Source organism: Ammospiza nelsoni, chromosome 17, assembly GCF_027579445.1.
Source record: "Ammospiza nelsoni isolate bAmmNel1 chromosome 17, bAmmNel1.pri, whole genome shotgun sequence".
Taxonomy (NCBI): domain Eukaryota; kingdom Metazoa; phylum Chordata; class Aves; order Passeriformes; family Passerellidae; genus Ammospiza; species Ammospiza nelsoni.
Window position 1 is genome coordinate 16,786,619 of NC_080649.1, and position 26,320 is coordinate 16,812,938.

At 39.5% G+C, this 26,320-nt stretch overlaps 1 protein-coding gene across 1 annotated transcript; it reads left to right on the forward strand.

Annotated features, from left to right (window-relative positions):
- The first annotated feature begins 3,037 nt into the window (after positions 1 to 3,037).
- Positions 3,038 to 25,045, forward strand: LOC132081106 (synaptonemal complex protein 1-like). Its single transcript, XM_059484637.1, has 30 exons — positions 3,038 to 3,140; positions 3,261 to 3,284; positions 4,828 to 4,884; positions 5,046 to 5,092; positions 7,982 to 8,146; positions 8,537 to 8,604; positions 8,770 to 8,843; positions 10,189 to 10,247; positions 10,630 to 10,699; positions 11,263 to 11,336; positions 11,799 to 11,907; positions 12,427 to 12,521; positions 12,658 to 12,842; positions 13,283 to 13,350; positions 14,270 to 14,350; positions 14,936 to 15,027; positions 15,384 to 15,487; positions 15,979 to 16,096; positions 16,352 to 16,422; positions 17,068 to 17,149; positions 17,616 to 17,676; positions 17,993 to 18,057; positions 18,726 to 18,788; positions 19,648 to 19,764; positions 20,343 to 20,453; positions 21,115 to 21,207; positions 22,118 to 22,192; positions 22,629 to 22,688; positions 24,352 to 24,438; positions 24,524 to 25,045. Exons 1-30 carry the CDS (start codon positions 3,038 to 3,040, stop codon positions 24,665 to 24,667), a joined length of 2,622 nt encoding a protein of 873 aa, XP_059340620.1. The 3' UTR covers positions 24,668 to 25,045.
- The last annotated feature ends 1,275 nt before the right edge of the window (positions 25,046 to 26,320 follow it).

A 26,320-nucleotide genomic window follows, 5' to 3' on the forward strand; every position in this document is an offset into this window, starting at 1 on the left:
AAACTGAATATATTCTATTTTAAAAAACAGTGAGAAAAGATTTCTTAGGTCCCGTTTAGGTTTTTTTCCCTGTTAATAAATTGATATGTGCAATCTTCAATTGACACTGAATCCCAGTACCTCCTCATGCAGTTTGAATAGATATGAAAATCAAGACCCTTCATGGCTGACAATCAATCAGACTCTGTCCCTACCCCCACCCCACCATTTCCCCCATCCAAGCCCTGGCACTCAGAGCAGCCTTGTGCAAATCTGAGCTCCCTCCAGCCCAGGCTGCACCTGCAGCTTTCAGCTCCTTGACTCCAACTCCCACCTGCTTTCCTTGGAGAAGGAGCTGCCCGAGACACAGAGGGATGTTCATTTCTTGTCAGCTAACAAAGCCAAGGGAAGGCACAGCTCCATGAAATGCAAAAGTCATTTCTCTGTGGGATATTAAATCCACTTTCCACAGCAGACAGCTTCAGAGCAATGGAAAACACCTTCTGTGCCCAGCACAGATCCCAAGGTCTCCCCAAACCCTTCCTGCCCTGATTCTGCCCAGATTTGCTCTTTGCACACACAAGTCGCACACTGAAGTCAGGAGCTCCCTCCATGCCCAGAGGGACGAAAAGAGAGAAAGGGGATGAAGAGCTCTCCTGTGCAGAGCCAAGGTCCAAGTGCACTGGGATGTCCCAGCACCATCTGACATGTCCACCATCCCCCAGAGATTTCCGTACAGCAACAGTTTCAGACAAAGACAAAAGAAAAGGTAATTCTGTGAGATATAAACACAATTAAGATGTTGACTAATATGATATTTATTTGAGCTTCAGAAATATTAGGCAATTCCCCAAAGCTCAAAGCATGAAACCAGTCAGCTGAAGGGCACTTGAATGACCAGAAAGCATTGGGAGGAGTGTTGAGGGTTTTTTGCAGGACAATGGACTATGCAACATATGCACAATCCAGCCTTCTTAGAAACTGAGTAAGGTCTCTATGCCCTTGAAGGACACAAAAGGAGAAGAACATGCTCAGCAGCAGATGGTTCAGGATGCAAAGGCACACAAGAAAACCTGCAGCAAGATGCATGAAGAAGAAAGATTAACTAAAATTAACTGAAATGTCAAAATGCGTGCGTAAAAAGGACTTAACCAATCATGTATTAGCTTGAGGTGTGAACAATAGAGAACAGTATAAATATGGCTTGCTTTTTGTAATAAATTGGCTTCACTTGATCATATTGATCATGGTGTGATGTCCCGTTAATGATCCTCTGCACCTGGGGACCAGAAATGCATGCAAGCCTCCATCCCAAGAGACATTATGAATTCAGAAAACATGGCCATTAACTGCTTGATACCAACACAGAGTAATGGCAACCAAAATGCAGTCAGACCAGGGTTTTTTCCACTCTCTCTCAAGCCCCATGCATTGGGCACCAACTTTTGTCCTGATTTAGGGCAAATTTCGGAGAAAACTTCCAAAGGGGCCCCTCCAGAAAGGAAACCCACACAGCCCCTCTCCCCAACCGGGTCAGGAAGGATTCCTTGGAGAGAAGTGGAAAGAACCTGTCTATTTAACAGACAAAGCACCCCCAGCACACAAAATGAACAATACCAGGTGACAACACTCTTTCACCACTCTGAAAAAGATGACAAATTCAGAAAGTGTCTCTTGGGAATGGTCGCTCTGTTATCAGTCCCTCCGGTGCTGGGGCAGCTGCTGCAGCCACAAGGTGCAAACTCTCGGCGTTTCCCAGGTCCCAGTCTGGAGCAGGTTTGAGTGGTTCCAAAAAAGGGAAAGGAAAACAGTCCAGGCAAAAATTCAGAATGCTTAGCTAAACTAACTAATGAGCAGAAACAAAAGCAAGAGCAAAGCAAAAAGCCAAGCAAAAAGCAAAAGCAGCACCATGTACTGCCCTGTCTCTGTGCCCTGCCAGCCATGGGGGAGTGGCTGATAACAAAACCAAAACAAAACTTCGCTCTTCAGAGCCAGTCTTGAAGGCACAGAACATAATATCCAGCATGAACAGAACAGACAGCTGGGGATACAAGCGTCCTAATGTCACCCTAGGACAGCACAGTTATTCCAAACTGCCCCCCAGCAGCCCCCTCCTCACCGATGCCATCTGCTGGGGCTGTGCCAGCTTCAGGAGATGCCTCCAGGGCCTGCATTACCTGTGTGAAAAATGCATATTGTATGACTGGCTTTTCACAAATATTAAAATGAATATTATATGTGTTGTGTTAGAAAGTTATGTTGTACTAATTTTCTTAAGTAGTGTGTTAAATCTAGTTTTAGGTTATAACATAATGTTAAAATAGAAACTATGCTACGTAAGATACTTTTATAATTAGAGTATTAATGATTTGGACAATTTGAATTAGGACAATATGAGATAATAGAAACAAAGAGTTACAGACGTCTGGGTAACTTCTTCTGGGCAGCATAAGCCTGAAAAAGGACACACTTTAACAGAGGGTTAACCCTTAAAAACAATAGCCTGTTGCATATTCATACCCCTCATACATGATGCATAAATTCCATTCAAACCCAGGATTCTGTCTGATTAATGTCAGCTTCTTCCTCTGAATCCTGACGGCGTCTTCATGGCTGAGCAGGCAGGAAGAAGTTCGTTTCTTCTGATAAGAGAGCAATAAATTCTCTTTCTCTGAAATATTTAGGTGTCCTGTGGCCGCTATCTCGTTGCGAGTCCTTTCTTTAAAAAAAGTATCTCACATAGCATAGTTTTTATTTTAATATTATGTTATACCCTAAAACTAGATTTAACACACTACTTATGAAAATTAATACAGCATAACTTTCTGACACAACACATATAATATTAATTTTAATATTTGCGAAAAGACAATCATAAAACACGCATTTTTCCGACGGGAGGACTGGGCTCCCCCAGTTATTCCCTGTGCAGCCGGTACTCCCCCTTCCCCTCAGAGCTCTCCCGCGCTGAGGGGCCGCTGCCGCTTCCCGCCCTTCGCGCCAGCCCTCAGCGGCCGCTGGGAGCTGGGGCCGCCCCGCCCGCCCTTTTATCGGAGCCATGGAGAAGGAAAACCGCTTTAAATTGTTCATGCCGCCGCGCCTGAGCGCTGGGCAGGTGTCTGCGGGCAGATCCCAGGTGAGCGCTCGGCCGCGGGGCCGCTGAAGGCGGCCCATACCACACACCCCCCCGGCCGACCCCTCGGGCTGTGCTGCTCTGGAGGCCGCGGCTGAGGAGGGGACGGGGGGAAAGCGCAGGGCCCTTCCCCGGGGACACGGGGACAGTGCTGGGCCCGGGAAGTGCCCCGGCAGAGCCCCGGGCTGGAGCACACACACACCTGCCCCTTGCCCCGGGCTGGAGCACACACACACCTGCCCCTTGTCCCAGCAGAGCCGGAGCACACACACACACCTGCCCCTGCATAGGCCGGGACGGCTCCTGCACTGGACTCATTTCTGTGCGTATGCCTAGAGTGGCACATGCACAGACATCTTCGGTTTGAATTTCAAAGACTTTTGTTGTTGTGTTCTCTCAAAACTGAAGGGAATCATCTTCTGGAGCATCTGCTCTGTGCTGTAAGTCCACGTTTGCTGTGGGTAATTCAGCCCAGAGAGCGAGCAGGACTCTATCACTGGCCGGGGTCTGTGTACAAATCACCAATGGGACGGAACTGCTGAGGAACTGCCTTGAGTTGTTTTATTTTCCAGCATCAGTCTCATTACGTGGTTATGACAATGGGAAGATGCCAGCAGCTCACATCCCAGGCGGCAGACAAAGAACATAATGTGACAACTTACTTTAAAAGTTTTTTGACCAATCACACAAAGCAAAAGCATATTGACAGCAGTTCTATCCAACCACTTTAAGCACAGGTACCTTTGGTTAAAACAATGCTTGCCTTTTTTGAATACAATACCTGCTTGTGAGCCTTGAAACACAATGCACAGAGCTCCATTATTAAGCTTAGAACTTCCTAATACCTTGCTAGATAAACTTTTCTGTAGCTTAGGTAGTTATTCTAGCCAAGCATTAATACACAGACCATTGTTCTATTTGTCCTTACTTTTCTACTTTTTGCATAATTTTTCTGCTGACCTATCTCATGGCTGCTGCTTGGCTCTGATCACAGTTCTGCTGTCTCTGAGGCCTGCCTTTTGCAGCTTTCCCAAACCCCTCTGATTTTATGGATTCCCACAGGCCCCACTTAGATGCTCGCACTGGCATTGGTGTCTTGGTCTCACCAGATCAGGTGTGCAGTGAAAATGTTCTGTCCCCACACTGAGTTATGAGAATTCAACAAGTTATTTTTTCATGTCGAAGCTCCTTATGAAATATGTTGAGATTCAAACAGGATATTCTGACATCAGATGAGTTAGCTGTTTACAGGATGAACTTCTGTGACTTCAAAAACTTGTAAAAGGGTATTTTCATATTGAAACATAATCAGATGTGGTTTAGAAGTGCCCTTGGAAGTAAAGCAAAAAAGAAATATCAACTACTGAAGTCTTCAGAAAAGTAATTTTTCTCCTTGAGTCCTTTGCCATGCACCAGTGCCCAGACAGGCAGGAGCTGCTGAGTTCCCTGCATTGAAAGCTCCCCTTTGGCCACAGTCTGTAAATCAAACTGCAGGACACCAACAGTTTGATCAACCACTGGGAAGTAAGAAGTGAGTTCCAAAGCCATTACCAATCCCTTGGGCTTTGAAAATTGTAGGCAGCTGTTTAATTAATGACACATTCTATTTTCACATCATCTGTAGGGATTTTTTCTGGCTTTTATAATTCTTCTTTGCAAATCTACTATTAAGGAACTAATTTTTAAATTTGTGCAGAGTATTAACAGACGCTCAGTTGATGAATTTAAGCTGCCCTTCGATGTGTCGAGCCGTGGCGAAATCACTGATTCAGGTACGATTGGAATATTTGCCATGCACCTTTTTAGATTTTTATATATTGTCAAGTTTTAATTTTCATGAGTAGTCTCACAGTTTCATATCTGTAACTGTTAAATACAGTTTCACTGTTACTTTTTTTAGAAATACATTGATCAAAATCTCTTCATGTTTCAGATACAATTTCACAGCAAGTGAAACTTTGCTCTGAAGTAGATGAAGAGGTCAGCTAAGTATCAACTCTGCACATCTAATTCCTTGGGGTCTTTTGAATTTGTTCCCAAACAGTGCCTAAAGCATTATTCAGTAGATATTTCAGGGCTAAAGGAAGTAATCAGAAGGGAATAATGTTTTCTGTCTCCTGTTTTAAGCTGAATCACTTTAGAGGAGATATTTGTGATTTAGTGAACATGCCTGGAAATTAATCTTTAAAAATTAAGGTGATTGCAATATTGTTGTTGTTTTTTTCTTTGTTTGAAGTGTCTGCAAAGTCTATGAGCTTTAATTAGAGTAAGATTTAAACACTTAACTATCCTTGTGGAACTGCCTCTGAATACTCTGTTGAGGGGCAGAAGGGTTGAAGTCAGAGTATTATTTGGAAAACCGAAATGGATTGTCCCAATTGCCTGGTCTGGATTTATTTTATCTGTAAAACAATTAATTCAGTGGTTTCCTCAAGCACTGGATTCCTTTCACAGTGTCTTTACCAGCACATCTCTGCTTTAGCACAACTCAGTACAGCTCATTTTTTTTGCAATAGCTTCTGTACTTTGCAGCTACAAAACACTGTTTGCTACCACAAAATAAAACACATTTCTTGTGCTCTCCCTGCTGATTTTCATATCCCTGACAACTTTTTAGACTTATTTAATCCTAAGCTATTAAAGTACCATCAGGACTGTAACAAAACTGTGGTGCAGCCAGTACAAGGATGTTGTTTGGGGCTGTTGTAAGTGAACCAAAGGGCCCTTGGGGCTCCTGTGTTGCTCTCCCTGCTTCAACCACTGGCCCAGCACTGCTTGTAGGACACTTTCAAGGTGTTCTAAGGGCACAAGGGTGGTGCTTTTCCTTCTTGCTCCATGTGTGAGCAGAGAACTGCTGGGACACTTGGATATTTATAAATCCCTGGGTCCAGATGGGGTCCATGCCAGGGTGATGAGGGAGCTGGCAGATGAGCTTGCCAAGCCTCTCTCCATCATTTATCAGGAGTTGTGGCTCACTGGTGAGGTTCCAGATGATTGGACACTGGCCAGTGTGACACCCATGTACAGAAAAGGTAGGAAGGAGGATCCTGGTAATTCCAGGCCAGTCAGCCTGGCCTCAGTGCCAGGTGAGATAATGGAGCAGTTCATACTGAGTGCTATCACACAGCACTCCCAGCATGGCCAGGCTATCAGACCCAGCCAGCAGGGCTTTACCAAGGGTGGGTCATGTCTGACCAACCTGGGCTCCTTCTGTGAGCAGGTGACCACCTGATGTGTGCAGGAAAGGCTGTGGTTGTTGTGTATCTGGGCTCCAGCAAGGCCTTTGGCACTGTCTCTCACAGCACGCTCCTGGAGAAGCTGCAGCCACGGCTGGGACAGGAGCACTCCGTGCTGGGCTCAGAACTGGCTGCATGGCCGGGTCAGAGAGTGATGGTGAATGGTGCTGCATCCAGCTGGCAGCCAGGCACCAGTGCTGTCCCTCAGGGCTGTACTGGGACCAGTTCTGTTCAATATTTTTATAGACGACATGGATGAGGGCATCAAGTCCTTCATCAGTAAATTTGCAGAGGACACTAAGCTGGGAGCTTGTGTTGATCTATTGGAAGGAAGGAGGGCTCTGCAGAGAGACTTAGATCAGTTGGATGGATGGGCAGAGTCCAGCAGCATGAAGTTTAATCAGTCCAAGTGCTGAGTTCCACATTTTGACCACAGAAGTCCCCTACAACGTTCCAGGCTGGGGACAGTGTGGCTGGGCAGTGCTCACGCAGAAAGGGCCCTGGGGGTGCTGGTGACAGCCGGCTGAACATGAGCCAGCAGTGTGCCCTGGTGGCCAGGAAGGCCAATGGCATCCTGGCCTGGATCAGGAATGGTGTGGCCAGCAGGAGCAGGGAGCTCATTCTGCCCCTGTATGGGCACTGCAGAGGCTGCACCTTGAGTGCTGTGTCCGGTTCTGGGCCCTCAGCTTAGGGAGGACGTTGAGATGCTGGAGCACATCCAGAGGAGGGCAACAAGGCTGGTGAGGGGCTTGGAACACAAGCCCTGTGAGGAACGTTTGAAAGAGCTGGGGCTGTTTAGCCTGGAGAAGAGGAGGCTCAGGGGTGACCTTATGGCTCTCTGCAGCTTCCTGCAGGGAGGTTGGAGCCAGGTGGGGTCGGTCTCTTCCACTGGGCAGCACTGACAGAACCAGAGGACACAGTCTCAAGCTACAGCAGGGAAGGGATAGGTTGGATACTAGGGAAAAAATTTTCACTAAAAGAATAATGAAGCACTGGAATGCTCTTCCCAGGGAGGTGGTAGAATCTCCATCTCTGTATGTGTTTAAAAAAGCCTGGACATTTCACTTGGTGCTGCAGTTGAGGTGTCAGGGCATAGGTTGGACTCGATGATCTGAGAGGTCTCTTCCAGCCTCATTATTCTGTGATTCTGTGATTCTCTGTGTGTCCATGGCAATATCACAGGTACTCTTGGATAAAGTCTCTGAAGCTGCTTTTACTTAACTCAGCAGTATCTGTCAGAAGGAGAGGACAGAAATGTGTGAAGAACCTGCTAGAAGGAATTTTGGCTTCACTGATAATTCTGGCAAAACTTTTATTGATTTTGGTGGACTGCAGTTATCCGTGTCTTTAAGCCCATCTATTTGGAGATGTCTGAAGGGGGTTTGGGATATTTCATTGTATTTGTATCTTCTATGTGCCCTGTAATGCCTTTTCATACATACACAGAGGATGCACAAAGATTTAAACTTGGGCTCCTGATCATGTAAAAGCTTATATCACCATCTGTGGAAAAAATATTACTCTTGTGATGTTTCTAAGAGATAAATACATTATCTACAACAGTATTAATTAGATATTATATACTATTAATTAGATAGTATTTGAGATTAACTTGTGGAACCTGTTTTAATAGAATCCAGAAACAACGAATGAATTGTTCTCAAAACTCTACAAAGAGGCTGAGAAGATCAAGCAGTGGAAACTGACTGTGGAAACTGAACTAAACCAGAAAGAAAGAAAACTCCAAGAGAATAGAAAGATTATTGAAGCACAGAAGAAAGCCATTCAAGAGCTGCAGGCCAGTATTGTATAGTGTACATTGAATAGATGAAGTTCAGTGCTTCCTGATTCAGTATGACACTATTATTGATACAGTTAAATATTAAAGACTGTTGCAGTTTGGTTTGTGCCTTGAGAAAATGATTATTTTGAGAAGTTGCAGGCACCTGTCCTGTGTGAGGGTGTGTATGAAGAATATACCTGTGTCTCATTTGCTGGTAAATTATTGTTCATTAATTATTGCATCTTTCATGCAAAAGATGACTCAGCATGTAATACCAGATAAAACAGACTTCTGTCTACTGATGCCCCAAATGACTTTTTCATGAGGGATTTGAGAAGTTCAAGTGCATTTCTAATATATTTTTCAATAACAGTGTCTTTTTGCATTTGTTCCCTATGAAATCAGTTTGAAAATGAGAAACTCCATTTGAAACTGGAAGATGAGATATGTGAAAATAAAGATCTCTTGAAAGAGTAAGTAATAGAACCAAGGATATATTTTTGTGGTGGAAATAATCAGTTTCCATGTGGGCAGTTTTATGTAGCTGTTAAATTTTGAAGGTCATTTCCATTGCTACTCTTTAGGTGCACAAAGCACTGTGCACTCCTGTGCAAACATGATATTTTTCCCTCCTTTAGAGCTGCTGCTTCAAGGCATCTGTGTAATCTGCTCAAGGAAACCTGCACTCGCTTTGCAGAGAAGACCAGCAAATGTAAATGCTTTTTTAGCTTTTATTTATCAGAGTAAATGTACTTCTAGCTTGCTCTAAATTCACAAACAGAAGCAAGAAGAAGAAATTTCTCATGCTGTTCAGAAAAGTTCTCCAGTTGAGATCAACTGGATGTGGCTCTCAGAATGAGAAATGAATTTTAAGTGGCTCACAAAATTGGAAGTGAAGCCCCAGGTCTAACAGACTTGTGGTTTGTAGTGCTAAATGCAGAGGGCTTTTGAAGGCAGTGAGATTGCTTGCTGCAAGGTTGCCAGCCTGGGAGCTCTTTGGGTGCCCAAACAGTGCTCCAGGTTTGAGGCAGTGCCCACAGCCCCGACTGGCACTGGAGCCACTGCAGGGCAGGGCAGGGCTCCCCAAGGCTGCTCAGCCCATTGAAGCTTTGCAGCCCCAGCCACACTCTGGGAATATATTCAGACATAGGAAGTGACACTTCATGCCTGGTTTTAGGCAGTAGAATCTACTCTGAATTCCCAGCACTCTGGAACAAATTTCCAGAGCTGACATTTCCTGTTTTCAGCCATCACACATTTATGGGGAAAAAAGGTCTGAACCCCAAGGTGTAATGAGTAACTGGAATTCTTCTCATGAAACGGAACAAGCCAAGACAGTTGGACAACTGAATGAAGTTTAAATTCCTGAGGTTTTAAAATATGTTCTTGATTGGAAATCCTACTTTATATGCAATTTAGAATCGTTATTATAATAATTAGAATTTTACTAACTTGATCCTGGATACTTAAATGTCTGTTTCTTTTTAGCCTTAATTCTAGAAACACTTGTATATAGATGTATTGTTCTTTTTTGATAGCTGTTTCTGTTACTGTTCTCTTTTTAATTGTTTTCTTAGGAAAAAATAGTATCAATTACAAAAGTGAAAGGAAAGAAGGAAAATATGGACCTAGAGTGTTGTTGCAATTTTATAATGACAGCTCTGTGGTTATAGGTTATCTGCTGATAGGAAGAAATTCAGTGCTAAACCCTGGATTACAGTTTATAAATACTAACAGGACTGATACATTATTATTCAACAGCATTAATACTATAATAATTAATATGGTCACATAAACTGATCTAGAATTACACTTTTCACAGAAAAAAAATATCTTAGGAAGGAAATTTAAAAGCTGAGCTTGCTCAATGTTTCAATGAAATACACATTTTCCCTAGATTCTGTAACTTTCGGCAGCATGTTTCATAATGACTTATTTAATAAGAATGGAGCTGAGAATTCCGTTTTGAATTCATTTTGCTGATTAAGTATAATGACTTGGGCAGCTGGCATTCTTGTTCAAAAGAAAAACTTTCTCATATGTTCTTGCTTTGATAGATGAACAGGAAAAGGAAGCAACAATACAATTGTATGAGGAACTTCACAGCAACATAGAAGTAAGTGAGCAAGCTTGATGAAAGGAATGTGAGTTATGTGAGCTGAGTTCCATGTTTATGTTGGGATACTGTTTGTATCCATCATGTGTGGGTATCATGTCATGTGTGATGCAGGAAGTTGGGTTTTCAATCCCTTTTCAAGAATTATTTTTGTGTTATATCAAACACATTCAATGGAGAAGGTGCAGCAGTGTGTGGGATGTAGATCCTGTGATCTGGGTGATGTGTGCTTAGTGCTGGGTCACTGCCACAGCTTCTGGCTTCTCTTTGGGCTCTGTTTCACCTCCCTGCTGGTTCCTCAGAATGGCTGAGGGGGGCAGCAGCCCTGGAGAAGTTCCAGGGTTTCCAGTATTGAACTTCAAATATTAAATTTTGTTTTTAGAGAATGACAGTGGCATTTGAAGAGCTTCGTGTGCAAGCAGAGAACGACAGATTGGAAATGAGTTTCAAATGTGAGAATTCTGTTTATTGAGTTTATACAGCTGGCTCAGTTTTGTACTTCATAGCTTGTGTTACACATGCAGTGTCAGGGCAGAGAAATGTGAACGGCTGGAATGGTGAGCAGCTCACACTGAGACACTGGGACCCTTCTTTTATTCCTGCTGCCTTTGGTCACTGCCTGGCCCTTTCTGTTGCTGTTCCACTGGACCAAAGCTGGAACTTTATTTCTCAAACAGTCACTCAAAATTGAAGTTTTGTCTGTGAAGTACAGTCTAGAGATCAATACTTACTTCCCATAGTTTATTTAAATGACAATGCACTAGTGTATAGCTACAGAAACTTTAGCTAAATGCTCTCTCTCTGTATGTATAGTCTGGTATGTTCCTGTTTCATTTTCACATGCTCTTTTCTGTTTGTATTTTGATTATAAAATCAAACATTGCCTCAACAATTACTCTTGGGAAACAAATGGTACAGCTGTACAATTCCAAGCAGTCTTAAAGTGGAAGTTGTATTGAACTTGGAGTATATTTCAGCTAGAATGTTAACTATGGATGTTACTGTATCTCCAAAGTAAAAGAAGAAGCAAAAAAAGTGGACAAGTTTGAGAAAGAATGCAAACTGGAAGTCAGTCAAAAGGAAAAGCAGGTTTGCTCATTTTACCATCTAAGATGTAGAGCTTTATTTGTGCCTAAAGGGGCAATGCAAGAGCCAAGAAGTGTTTCTGGGTATTAGTAAAAAAGACAAAATAACATCTGAAGCTGCATTTAAGTCAAATTCTGCTAAGTTTAGTGGTGTTTCAGTACCTTTAGTCTCCTGGAATTTATGGTTTGATTTTGAATTGGAGAATTTTTTTGTTTATAGTTATGTGACTTGATCAATATTTGGCTAAGATTATATCTAGACAAATATTATCTATCTGTCTGTCTTTCTGTCTATCTATCTATCTATCTATCTATCTATCTATCTATCTCTGTCTGTCTGTCTATCTATCTGTCTAATCTAACTTGAATGACAGCAAAATGGCTGCTTATTATACCTGGGTACAAATGAAAATTAATATCTGTCCCTTTTCCAGACTTAATGATGATATTTCTTGCATTTTTCTAGATTTCAGCTCTTACCATACAGAGAGATGAAAAAGATGATGTCATAAAAGACATCGAGGCTCAGCTGCAGACGTCACAAAATAAGATTGCTGACTTAATGGAAGCAAAATGTAAGAGTTCTGCCTGCTGTGTTTAAATGTAATTGTTTATAGAATTTCAATGTAGTTGTTTATGAATCTTTATTTATTATCTGTAATTGTTTATAGAAGCATAGGAAACAGGGCCATGATAGTCTTATTCTGTTGCTGGTTGGCAGCAGAGTTTTGGGACTTTGAAGGCCTTATTTTTGTTTGGAGCAGGAGCTGCTCATGTGGGAGCAGGACTGGCAGGGCAGTTTTTAGGGTGAGTCAAGCATTGAGAGCTTTTGAAAATTGCAAGGGGAAAATATGTTGCTTCAGTTTTGCAAATGTACAGTCAGGCAGATGTCACTGAGGAAACTTACTTTTCAGAACTTGATTTTCAATATTTTTAAGCCATTTATATTAAAATTTTATATATTATTTCATAGTAGATGATATTAGTACCATTGGTCTTTGTTACATTCTTTAAATGTATGTAATTTTCCATTTTTAGCAGTATTTTTTAGTAAATATCCTATTTTTAAAATATAAACATCTTTTTTTGTTTAGTACATAATGAAGAAATGTTAAAGGAATCCCAGGTCAGTAAAGAACATTTGAGGGCAGAGCTGGAAGAGGCTAAAATTTCATTGCAAAAGGCAGAGGTACCCCTTGTTTATAGTTTTACAGTAGAAATAGACTGGATGAGTATTTGCATAAGTAATTATGGATACTTTAGACATGAAACAGCTGTAGCTGTTTGTTGCAAAACATGTTTAGAAACGATATCATGTCTTGAAGGTTGCTCAGAAGAACTTGGAAACTGAATTCCAGACTACAGTGAAAACATTAATTCAGGTCACTGGAGAAAAGGAAGAGCAGGAGGAAGAATGTAAAAAAATGAAGGCTTTGCTTGCAGCCCTGACAGAGGAGTTTGAGACTTCTGTTGCCAATTTGAAAAGCTTGCTGCAAGAAAAGCAAAATAGGTAAATGAATGAGTTTAAATTCCAAGAGCGATCTTACAGGTTGCAGTCTATGACAAAACCAAGAACAATTGGAAATGAAGCTGAAATTTGGAGGTTTTTTCCCCACAGTGGTCTAAATGCAGAGAGTTTAATGTAATTTTTTTTTGTTTGTGATAGTTGATACTGTATAAAAAGTAAATTTTTGCCCCCTCCAATTTTCACAATTCTCTCTTTAAGAAATACAGATTTCTGTAGGTATATATTTGTTTACTTTTATGTCTACTGTTCTGAGGTTGTACAAGTGAAATTTGATGTGTGTTGCAGGCAGATCTATCAGCTGCCTGTTGAAAGGTAAATGTTCTTAAAGTGCTTGTGCTAAGACTTTGTCTTATTGTCCTGTAAGTTTCAAATGCAGTGCTTTGTACTCTACATTTGGGGTTTTTAATTTACCATTTTCTTAGATTAAAGAAAGCTGAAGATGATTCAAAGCTACTTACCTTGGAGCTCCAGAATAAATCTGCTGAACTGGGTAAGGCTTGTGGAAAGGCAGAAAATGAGCTGGGCAGTAATAAAAATGTTTTCTGCTGTTGTCTGGAAATAGACTGTCTCTAGTAGTTGGAGAAATGGTTTTACAGTACTGTACCTGTCAGGAATGCCTGGATTTATTTTTACTCAGCTGATCCCTTTTCTTTGGGGCTCATTGGTGCTGGCAGCAGCCAAAGGGCAGTGCTGTGCACAGCTCCTATAGTCAGACCATTCATGCATGAATTCCTCTGGAGGTAATTTTGGTTTGCAGCTCAGAGCAGCAGCACTGCAGGTGCCAGGAGTGACTTCTGCAGCAGAGATAAAACCTCCCATGGAGGTTTCTGTGACCCTGCCCATGCTGGAAGTGGAATGATGCTGGCAGGGGTTGTCTTTAAATATCATCAATTTGATATCCTGTGGTTTCTAGGGATGTGCTCCTTAGTCCCCAGGGTAAGAGCTCTGTCTTGCTGTTGAGAACTTGCAAAAAATACCAGTATTGTGGATGTGCACATAGAAACCATCTGGAAGTTAGTAACAACTGCTTTCCTTTCTCAGCATATCCATCTGATACCTTCAGCAGTTCAGATTTTTTTTCTGGAACAATGCAGGTGCATCAATACTTGGAGAATACTCTAGTCTTACAGTCCGTGGTTTATTTGAAGCTATATTTGTGGAAAACATAATAGGCTCTAAATTTTATTTAGGATAAATATTTAGTTTCTCTTCAGATATAGATTTGCTAATGTCTGAATCATTTTTTCAAGTCTACATTTAGATTAAGTCATAAATTAGCTTTTCAGTTTCTTAACTTAATCCCACAAGTTTTGAGAACTGGGTATTGCAAAAGGGTAAATGTTTTATACTGCCTGCTAAATATGAAAAATCATTTATGTTCCGTTCATTTTACATTCCATGTGCTGTAGAAGAGATGACTAAAGTGAAATGTGATAAAGAAGTGCAACTTGAAGAGCTGTCAGAAACTCTGGTAAATGTTCATTTTATTAATCTCACGGCATTTGCTCTTCATATGAAATTCCTCTTGCTTTGTAAGTATCTTAAATGCCATAAATAAACTCCATCTAGTCAACCTTAACATTTCTACTAAACTTTCTCACACACAATTTCAGTGTTTTCTTTGAAGAACTTCTTTATTGCCTCCGTTTTTCTTGTCTCCTGTGCTTTTGGTTTTTCTTGTCTCCCATGTTTTTGGTTTTCCTTCTCAAGGTTTTTGGTTATTTCCTTCTTTGTTCATGCCCATTCAAATGCCACTCTCTCTGGATATAAAGTTTTCCCATTTTTTCTTCCTTCCAGGAAGGTAATTAGCTCTTGCCTCTGTGAACCCTGCTGTGCTGTGACACAGGCCCATTTTCTGTCACAGCAGTCTAAGCTATATGAAATACACTCTTAACAGAGGTTTATTTTCATTATGATTTTATATTTACAAGCCTAACAAGAATCCGTATCAACGAAAGTTAAGATAGTGTGAAATCAGGTGTGCGTTATACTGTGTGTGCTTGTTGTTATAATCTGTGCATTGAGTGTTCTGAACTGAGTTTCACTCATTTTCTAAAATGGGTAAATTGGAGGACTTTTATTGAAGAAGAATCTTGAGGCTACTGTAGAAAATATGCAGAGAGAAAAATGTGGAAAGAGAAATGAAAATGCTCTCCAGATGAGAGAGGTCTGAAGCAGGGCCACAGTAACATGTTTTTAGAAATAGTTCAGTTACACATCATGACTTGGATACAAGTTTATACATAAGAAACAGCACCCAGAGCAGGGTCCCACCCTAATTGTGCAGCCCAGGTAATGAAACTCACAGCAGGGGACAGACATGAACAGCACTGGTGTCGCAGTTCACTGTCTCACACCACTTCCAGATCCCAGCAGAGACTGGAAAGATCCAATCTGGATAATCCATGGCATGGATGTTGTTGGGTTCTTCTGAAAGCCTTGTGCTCTTAGTTCATGTCTGATAACCTCCAGCAGTTGGAGTTTGCACATGGATACTGAAAACTCTTCCTTTCCATTTTGCAGAAAGAATTGCAGGATTTGAAAGCACAGCTGACATGTACAGCTGAGAAGGAACAAGATTATTTAAAGCAGCTTGTGACTCTGAAAACAGATCTTGAACAAGAGGCGTATGACCATTTTGAAAATATAATATTGAATTAGTTTTGGTGTCATATAGAAGTTGCTTTAATCTACAGTGAAATGAACTATGATTGTTTTCTAATGGAAGTTTTGAACCACATATATGCCATTAATTATATACTTATATTTCTAAATTCCACTTTCTCTATTTGTATGTATTCTATGGCATATGTAGTTGTTCCATATCTCTCTGACTTATTTAACAAGAAGAGAAAGTTTCTGAATTCATTGCTAATCTAGCTTTGAACTACATCACCTTCACTAACCATTATATTTATATAAAAGTTGACTCTGAGTTTCTTTCCTTCTTCTGTCACCTTTTTACATCTCTTTGACTCTTCTGCAAAGCTTATATTTGTAGATAAAGGCCTGGACATTTTTTCAGCATGGAATAACACTTGATAATGGGTAAGTTTAATTTAAAAGGAGATTTCAAAATGCATCTTCTTATTCTTCTTGGGCATTTGATTTAAATTAGGTTAAAGAATGAACAGCTAACAGTGTATCTCAGTAAGCTTTCACTAGAGAAAGAACAAACAGCACAAGAGAAAAATGCTGTGGCTGCAGAACTCCAGAAGCTGCAAGAACAACAAGAGGCAAGTTGTAAACTTCCAGCTTTCTTGAAAGGACAACATTCAATTTGACAAATTACTCAGTTTCACAAATTAGATGATGAGCTGCAACATGACTTGGTTCTGTAGAGTACCTGAGCTATTTTTTGTATTTGAATTGGAAAGGAAGTGTATTTACACTTCTGAACAAGGCAGGTCAGTGTGCTCTGGATGTGTTTGAATTTTTTAAGAAGTCACTTTGAATTTTATTTCTTTGCTGACACAGAGGTCTTTATTTAGGATAGTAAGAAAGAAGAAGAAAATACAAAGCAGTTAGTTGAAAACCTAGAAGAGGCAAATAGCCAGCTAAGGCAAGTAAAAACAAATAATAATAACTGATATTGTTAAAGGAAGTAGACTCAGTTTGTTCTGTTCAAATGCTGCTTTCTGGGATTTTTTGATTAATGTTTTTCTAGATTACATAGCTAAACAGAAACTATTCAGAATTGCTGTTGGCCAAGTACAAATTGTCTCAGATTAGAAATACCAATTGCTACAGGAACAATGTTTGCCATCATTTTGTATTACACGGTAGGAGCTGTCGTGTTTTGCATTAGACATCTCAGGTGTGAAGGAAATTCAAATGGAAACTGAAGGTTATGGATTAAATGTGACAAGGCAAAACTGGATCAGAGTTACTCTCTGTATCCTCCCCAGTTCAACAGACAGGCAGCTCCCATGTTTCACAGCTGCATTGCAATAGTCCAGGTCAGGATGTATTTTCCTTGGGTTCCTGGAACATCTTTTCCTACTTAAAAGAAGTATGGACAGTTCACATATTGACTTACTGGGCCTGTTGCTGCATTTTAAGAACATTTTCATTGAGCAGGTTATGAAGTTCCCATCAACATTAGCAGCTCTTTTTAGAAAATAAAATATGGGTTTATTAGAAGTACTGAAAATAAGTTAAAGGCAATAAGGAAGTATTTACTAATGCTTGTTAATTTGACACTTAGAAATGAACTGGAGTCTTTGAAGGAGAAAATGGCAAAGACAGGTGAAGAGATGAAAAGTACACTGGATGAAAGAGAAGAAAATGTATGTCATGTGTCAGGAAGCTATCTTACAGAACCTGTAGGACAGCATTCAATGTAAAATCTTTGTTGGGGTTTTTCTGCAAAGCTCTGCCTGGGGGATGTGATCTCTGCCAGAGGTTTCTTCTTTCCCAGCTGCTGCCAGCTGTGCCCTTGTGTGTCCACATGTGAGCCCTGGTATTTCAAAAGACAAGCACAGTCACTGGGATGTTCACTCTGTGCTGGAAGTTTAATATTAAAGATTCATTTGTTTGTTTTCAGGCAAACAGAGAACCTGCTTTTCTGTTTTTTCATATACCCACTCAGTGATGGATGGGCTCTGGATTAGCTTTTTATATGTAGTGTGAGTTTGAGCTTAAATAGATTCAAACATTTTTACTTTTCTTTCTATTGGTTCAAAGCAACCTGGGGTTTTTAGCAAATTTCAAAATTTCATTGTAAAAGTCAAAGATTTACAATTGTCATTTCAGGTTAAGAGTATTGAAAATGAAAGTTCAAGAGAGGAAAAGCCATTGAAGATTCTAGAGAATAATTGGGAAAATTCATTTTTTTCATGGATGTAGGGAACTTCATACAAGTGCATTTATTAAATTGTGAAGATACTGGGTTTTTTTTCTTCTTCTTTCTTAACTCTATTACCACTAAGGAACTGGTTCACTGCCATTAATTAACATCTTGTGGTACTTTATGGCTAAAACTCTGATTATTCTAACATGGCAGCTGGTGTTTCAGTCCCATCGGAACAAACCAGATTGGTGCAAGGGCAGGTTCAAGAACATCTACAGGAATTGCTCACATAGGGAGTCATTTGTAGAACTTACTAATTCATGTCTGAAACATCTCTTTCAGATGAATAATTTAAAGAAACAGATGGAAAATAAAACCAAATGCATTGAAGAGTTGCAGCAGGAGGTGTGTAGAGATTTTAAATGTCACAAATACATAAATACATTATAGTTTGGGTTGCTTTTCAGCAGGTTTGTGTCTGCTGTGATGTCTTTAGATACACCTATGTAATTTAAAAATTCTCCTTTCTTATCCTAACCCTGAGCAAACTAGGGAGTCATCTTAGGGATCACTTAATTTGTTAAATGAGCCTTAATTTGAAAAAAGCAATTACAAAAATAATATCTTTAATAAACTTCTACTCTTTTTCATTTAGTGCATAGTGTTATTTATGTACTTGCAATGAGTATCTCAGTTACCACTAGTAGAAAAGAATTCTGCACTGGCACAAACTGTAGTAACTTCACTGTAAAAATAAATAACTTGTGGTTTTGGTCATGACATCTTCACACCTTCTGTCAGCAGCATCTTAGTTTTAATACCCATTCTGCACCTCATTTGTTATTCCCTGCTGCTGCTCAGGAGGAGCCTTTCTTAAGGCCATGAAGAAATAGTAATTATCACAGAAATTAGCTGAACATTCATTTGTTTGAAGAATTGTTCTGGAACCTGAGCTGCACAACAGCTGAGAGGTATTTGCCCGATGAAAGCTGGAACTTCTTGATGCAGTTAAACCATAACATAATTCTATTAATTTATTATGGTACAGTGCTTGTTTTGTTTAATTTCAACAGAATAAGGTGCTGAAAAAGAAAATTACTGCAGAAAGCAAGAAAAGCAATACTTATGAAGGGAAGGTAGGTTTAAATAATATCATGTAGAAGACGAGGTGAGTGTTTTTAAGTCCCTCTGTAAATAATGATAATACTTATTAAATACATTCTGAACTGGTTTTTGGATCTGGGATACAGACTTTGCAGGAATGAGCTCATAGTTTTTAGAAGGTGCTTCCATTTTTAATCATTGGGCACTGACTATTGGACATTTAAGAGATGGATTCACATTGCAATTAATGGTGTTTCCAATCTGTTCCTTTTTTTTTTTTTTTTCTTTTGTTGATAGTGGACTGAACAGGGTTCAGCAACCTCATTGTAACAGAAAAGCATTTAAAAGACATATATATATGTGTGTATATATATATATCTATCTTTTTAGGCTGTTCTTTAAATGTGTTCTGCAGTGGCAATCCCTCTGATGGGAATATTGTGTCCAGCTTTGGGTACTGCACTTGAAGAAAAGTGGACTTTTTTGAGGATATTCATATGATAAACTTAAAAGGAAAAACTGTAATCAAAATGCACACCTGGGAGGAAAATGTACCATAAAACCTGTGAAAATCTTATATAGATTTACAAGAGAGAGAATAAAATCTCCATCTGCATTTGTTTTTTTCTGAGGCGTTCAGAGCATTTAGGGTGACTGCTTAGGGCAGTCTTCCCCATTGCGCTGTTGCCATTCTTTCTTTGAGTATTTTCTAACTCACCTCAAGCCAAAGTTCAACTCTTTATTAAAAAAACCTGAACTTTTAAATAGGAAACACTTTAATCATATACCTGAAAAGTAACAGTGTTTGTGCTCAAAAATAAGAGGTAAGAAAAAATCATTAACATAGTAATTCCTAAACAAATAACAGCAGCAATTCTGCATTCTCCAAAGGTGAATAAATTGCAGTTAGAGATGGAAAATATGAACAAGCAACATAAGGAAGAAGTTGACATGTATCAAAAAGACATAGAAACAAGAAAAGTAAATGAAAATAAACTTCATGAAGAGGTGAGAGGTGTTAATTTTTACTGCAATTTATTTTTTTTTTAATTTAAAATGTTTTTATGAAGCTTTTATGGCAAGAGTTCTTGCTCTTACATTGCAGACATAAATGGAACTTGTTGTGAATCCCTGTGAGCAAAGCTTTAGTACATTAGGTGCTTAGATTGAAGTATTTGAATATGTCTTTGAAAATGAGAACTCCATTAAGACTTCTTTCTTTCAAGATATAGGTCAAAGAAATTCCACCCTTGGTATAAAGTCAGCATAGTTAAATTAGATTATAACTTCTCCCATATTAGTATTTTTCTGCCCACTCTTTTTTTTATGGCAATGCTAAGAAATGTTAGGGCAGAGGGCTTGAAATGGCCTTTTCGTTTGCAGAGAGCTTGCCTGCCATGGCTGTACCTTTGATCTTGCCCATTTTAACAATCTCCAGAAAAGATCTGGGATTTGAAAGGGGTCTTAAAAGCAAATAAACCCCAAGTGAGACTGCAAACTTTGTACCTACAGGAGGAAGAAGAAATTAAGATTTAAAAGAAATATATTGTTATATTGATGAATGAAATGCAATTTATTACTAACAGGTAGAAAAGATGAGGTTGCTTTGTGATGAAACTGCAATGATACAGAGAGAAACTGATGCCAGATGTCAGCACAAGATAACTGAGATGGTGGCACTGATGGAAAAGCACAAGGTCAGAGATTTTCCTGCTTGCTGTGGTTTGCAATGGGTGATACCATGTCAATACCATGTTTATAACTTGTGACACCACGTTAATGACCTTTCAAAAGCACAAACAGGCCTGAGTCTGGGAAAAGGAAGCTGAACACATGCTGCACTTTGCATCATCTAAAATCAAATTCATTTGAAGATTATGAACACATTCCTATGGGCAGATAAATTCCATTCATCTAAACTTCTGGGATTTTTAGATTTTTTTTTTCAATTCAGGCTTCCTTTGATACCATGTGAATGCAATATTTTTCAGTATCAGTTTGGCCTCTTTCTCCGAGGTTACATAGTGACTGTCAGCAGTTTAGCCTGACACATTTTAGTTTACCTTTCTATTCCTCATTTTGCAATATCTTTAGCAGATACATTAATAGAGATGGCACAGCTGGCTCTTAATGCTGAGCAGATATTGCTGCACAGAAATAAAGCACTCTCTGCCAGTCCACAAAATAATACTTGAATTGAGCATTTCCTGTTTTACAGTTTCTGCAGAAGCATCAATGAATCTTTTCTTTCTAAATCTTAAGGGCCTGGTTTGAAAAAAATGATGTTTTAAGACTCTGTAATTGTAACATTTAGTCACATGTTTTGAGTTTGTTGTTGGTTTGGTTTTTTTAACACAGAATGAATATGATAAAATGATTGAAGAAAAAGATGCAGAGTTAAAAGTATATAAAATGAAACAGCAAAAGCAGTTCTCATCAGAAAGAGCACTGGTAAGGAGCACTTTGCAATGGTCAATAATTCAGTGAAGGGGCTTGTGTCCCTGTGTAGGGGTTTTATACTGGCTAAGTGCAGGCACACACACAAAAAAACATTCAGTCATTTTTCTCTGCTAGAGTTGAGCAGAGGAGGGGAAAGAAAAATTCAAGGACTGAGTTCAGATAAGGATTAGGGGAAAAACACTTTGAGGGTAAAGCAGATTGAAACTTAAATAGTATAAAATAATTATTATTAATAGAATTAAAAGTGAGTAATGAGAATTAAAATAAACTTTAAAACACCTTTTTTCCCAATCCCTCTCTCTTGCCCACCAACCACACACAGATCAGACTGAAGAGTGATCTTCAGTCACTCTTTGACTTCTAAAATCTTTTTTCAGTTTGCTTAGAGAGTTTCTTTTCCTGCTGTGCTCTGGGGTCTTTCCCACCAGAGACATTCTCTGGGAACTCTTCCAGTGTGCTTTTAATTTTTACCAGTAGCAGTCCCATCCAACCCGCTGCAACAGATCTTATTCTGGGCACTAAAAACTCCAAATGTTTCTGAAAATAAATTGGAGTGGCAGTGTGTTTGTGTCTGCTCCTCCAGATAGTGTGTCATGTTCTGACTCCCCACTTTGAATAGGAAACTTTTGTTTTAAATATTTAGATTGTGCCCTCTCACCCCTGCTCTCTCAAGGGTTTTAAGGTATTACCTTGAACACTTCTGATCAAGTACCTGTTTCTTACAGTGCTTCAGTCTTTGTTAAACAAGCTAAAGCAAAGCTTCAAGTATAGGGCTGAAAAGCACATAGAATTATCTTGTGTATCTAATGAGTGTCCCTGTTAATTACTGTCTCACCTGGGACTGTTTTCCTTTTTCTGGGCTGTGCAGAGTTAACCCTGTCCTTTATTTAATGGTTTGTAGGAAAATGAGCTGTCATGTTTGAAACGGGAACTGTCCTCCCTTAAGGAACAACTGAAAGCAGAAATGGAAGAAAAGGTGGAGTTTTTTATTCCCTGAGCACTGGGGGTGAGAGTTGTGGCCTGGGCTTGTGCTGTGGGAGAAGTTGGATAAGAAATGAAACTGAACAGAAAAACAGTGACTTTGGAATGCTGGGGTTGTGCCAAATCTGGTCATAGATTTGTGTGAACTTTTAACAGTCTGTGATTATAGATTATATATAAATAAACAAACAACAAAACAAAACTCTCCTTTATTTTAGTTAATTTTAACTAGCTAAAGCAAAAAAGTTCCCTAAACTGTAGGGTTTTTTAGTGACTTTTGAATGCTGAGGTTGTACCAAACCTGGTCATATTTTTGTGTGAACTTTGTAACAGTCTGTGATTATAGACTGTGCTCTGTAATGGCAGCAAGAAGGTTTTTAACAACTGAATTCAAATAAATATTTTCTTGCTGTCGCATAACTCTTTTGTAGGAGAATCTTGTAAAAGAGCACTCTGGCACTATGATTGCTGAAAGTGAAAAGAAGCACAAGGTAACTTTAACTTTTTTATTGCTTTTAGAATTTTGTAGTATTTATATGTGTACAATCAATTGCAGTGCCATGATAATTTATTTGCATTCAGCAAAAGACACTGGAATGCTTTTGACTTCAAACTTTTTAAATTATAGAAAATACAAACTTATGTTCCTGACTTCTAAACCTTGTTTAGATCTATACAGTGAATCTATTCATGTAAAAAATAGAAACTCTCCAAATTATATTCCTGAAATAAAAAAGATAAAAATAAAAAATATGTTCTTCCAAACAGGAAGCCCCTTGGGCAGTCCAACATTGATATTTTATAACTCCTAACAGTGAATTTTTCTTGTGGCATTTTTCTGCCTGTATTTCTTACTTCTCTGTAGATGATTTTTTTCCCCCCTGGGATAAGAAGGGATTTTAAAGGGTCACACCATCCCATGGAGATATTAGACAGCAGAGTCTGGAAGGGCTCCCAGTGTGTAATTTTTGTTGCTCAGTTGTTGATTTTTTAATGTCTCTAGAATTGTTTTACTTAGTCTTACAAGTGTCCATTTGTAAAGGCACTTTTCCTCTATGGAAGAGAAAAAAGCTGATACAGCTGTAAAAATGGTCAAAGTATCAAAGTAGTCCTGACGGCAGAACTCACCCTTCTTCCCTGCCAGGAGTTCACTTGAGGTTCTCACATTGGAACAATGGAATCCAGCACCATTTTGATGTTATCTGTCTAAAAAAGGACTGCACTGGACCATTCAATGCTTCTCTGTTTAACTTCTAATGAAAAAACTATTTTAAGTAACACCAATCTTGATGTAGCTATCAATCTTTCTCTGGAAGCCTTTTCCTGCAGTTTTGTTTGTTCCTATTTTCTTTGATGTTTGATAGAGTCCAACGTAGTGGCTACAGTTCAGAATAACCTGAATTTCTGCAGATAAGCACAGAGAACTTAAATACAATGTGCCATGAAACTCAGCTCTTCCATAGCTTCCTCTTCATTCTCCTCATTTGGCAACAAAAATAGTATAAAAAATGATATTTCCACCCCTCCCCACTTTGTTTGGGTATTTGCTCCACGTTTGGATGGAAAGATCAGAGTTCCACCATTTCTGTCAGGTGAATTCTTGGACATTTACACTGTAAACTGAGTCCTGAGTTTGGCTTTAGATTCCATACTTACCCCATAAAATATAATCTAAAAAGAGAAACATTTTCTTTCCCAGACATGTGTTATAAAGACTCCTCCAGTGGATAAAATGCAGAGTGGAAGAAGCACAAACCTGCCTGCAGGGCAGAGCAGCAGGAAAAAGCAGAAAGTGCTTGTGCAGCTGGACACTGAGTCAGACAGCTCTGAGCACACTGAGCTCCTGGTAAGAGCCAGAGAACAAATCGTGTGCTGAGCAGCTCTTTGTGCTCACTGCTGGGGCTGAGAATGGAAATAAAGAGTTTGGGCTTCCACATTCCAGCCAATATTTATGTGTATATTTTTAATTTATTGGTTCTTCCTGGAACCGTAGTTGTATGTACATAATTAACATTCTTTTTATTCAACTGTTTTGCGTCATAATGACATCTTTTCTTTTTCATAATTTAATATCCTTAGGCGGAAAGAAAAAGTACTTTTAATATAGTGTGACTAAGTAACTTTTAATTTAACTTTCAACTTTTAATTAATTAGAGCATAGTCTCGGAAGAAGAAATGTTTAAAAATTTGTACAAAGATTATCCACAAGCATCACAATTACATTCCACAGCACCAAAAAAGGTATGTTAGCCTTTCCTAAGATTAAACCAAGTAGTTAATCAGATTGTTTACAGAAACGAAAGGATGGCTTTATTTTCCTTCCCAGAGCCCAGCTCCATGCAGTGTGAAATCTCCAGGCTCTGCTCTGAAACTCAAAACCATGAGGAGAATGCGCCAGGTGGGCTGGACTGCGCTCTCCAAAACGGACAGGAAAAGGAAAATTAAAGATGCTGTAAAGCTCTTTGCTTAAAATGCAGAAATGCCCAGTGCCCTGGCATTGCTTGCAGGGCTGTTTTTCTCTCAGAGTTAGTGCTTTGTTGCGTTTTTCTGTCATACTCAGTGTTAATACTATGTTCATTCCTTTACACATATAAACTTTATAGATCCATAACTGCAACCCCTGCAGAGCATCTTCCACCTTTCCTCCCTTGTGCTGCAAAATGTTGGGACACAAATTAGCCAATTTTAAATTTGGAAATAAATAGAACTACATAGAAAGTTGTTTCAAAGCTGTTTCTGGCATTAGAAATTCTGCTTTTAAAGAACTTCTGTTCTTTTAAATTTACTCTGTTTTTCTTAACACATAAATACTTAGTGGCAGAAATGTAGCTGTTAAATGTATGTACTTTTACCTGAAGTCTTTTTGCTTTTTCCTGCACCTGTCTTTTTAGACTGTTTGCTTTTCAGTATGTTAAAATGATTTTAAAACTTCTAAAATTTCAGTAGAATTACTTGTATTTAAAAAGATTTCAGCTTCACAAGGAGTAAAATAAACACGTTATAAGATTGTGAAAACAATGTTAAGATGCCAATAAATTGCTTATCTGAAATATAAAGTGTGGGACTATTTGTTGTTGCTTTAAATATTTGAACACAGACAGAAATCACCCACCAGCCTTCCTAGGGACCAGCAGAAGTGCAAGGATAGATTAGAACATCTATTTCTGTATTAATCCTTGATTAATCTTGGTTTCACAACAATGACAAACACTACTTCAGAGCCTAGACATAACAGGAAAACTACAAGTACATCTTAAAATACACTGAAAGATCAAAAATCCCAAATGCAGCTGAAGTGGGAAGCAAGACATATTTGTTTTATTCTGTTTGTGTAGTCTTAGGGATAGGCCAGTAGTTTGGGTTCCCTATGTTGAGCTGTTGAACAGTGATGTAAATGAGATTTGTTATTGTATGTAGCTAACAAATATTGTGCAAAGACCTGGAAGAATATGCTGTGCTTTCCCCATGAGCACCTGAAAGTGAAAAATTGAAGTTTGTACTGACCACTTCTAGACTCAAACAGTAACTAATCAATTAGAGCCTTGGTAATTTTAGGGACATGAATCCATGGTATATCACATAATTCTCCTGATCCTGTGAGTGTGTCCTGTGAGGTGCTGTGTCAATCACCTGAAAAAGGACAAAAATATTGCCAGCAACACTGCAGAAAGCTTGCAGGAAATGCAAACAGCAGGGGAGGGTGTAAAATCACATCTGCCCGTGTCTGTGCGTGATTTCATTAATGGATGAGGGTGCCCTGCTTGTGGCCATGGCAGCAGTGCACGGCTCCATCTCTCCTGTCTCTCTCTCTGGCCTCAGGCCCAGTTCCCTGGAGCACCCATGGGGGAAAATCCAGGGAGTGAGAGAGACAAAGGGCCCAAACTCCTGGGCTCAGGCACAGACAGGTCTATGGGGGAAGGAAAAGCTGTGCAAGGAAGCAAAGCCAGGAATTCATTCCCTGCTTCCCACGGGCAGGTGAGTGTTCGTCCGTGCCCAGGTGAGCAGGGCTCCAGCCCAGGCAATGGTGACCTGGGGACACAAATGCCATCACTGCCAGCATCCCCCCCTTTCTGCTCCTTCCCCCTCTTTCCAGACTGATCCTTCTTCCACACGCTCTGGGAAT

Coding starts and splice junctions, on each gene's coding strand:
- LOC132081106 (XM_059484637.1), top strand. CDS start 3,038: ATGGAGAAGGAAAACCGCTTTAAATTGTTCATGCCGCCGCGCCTGAGC. Junction 10,700..11,262: donor ATTGGAAATGAGTTTCAAAT/GTGAGAATTCTG, acceptor GTATCTCCAAAG/TAAAAGAAGAAGCAAAAAAA. Junction 22,193..22,628: donor AAGCAGAAATGGAAGAAAAG/GTGGAGTTTTTT, acceptor ACTCTTTTGTAG/GAGAATCTTGTAAAAGAGCA.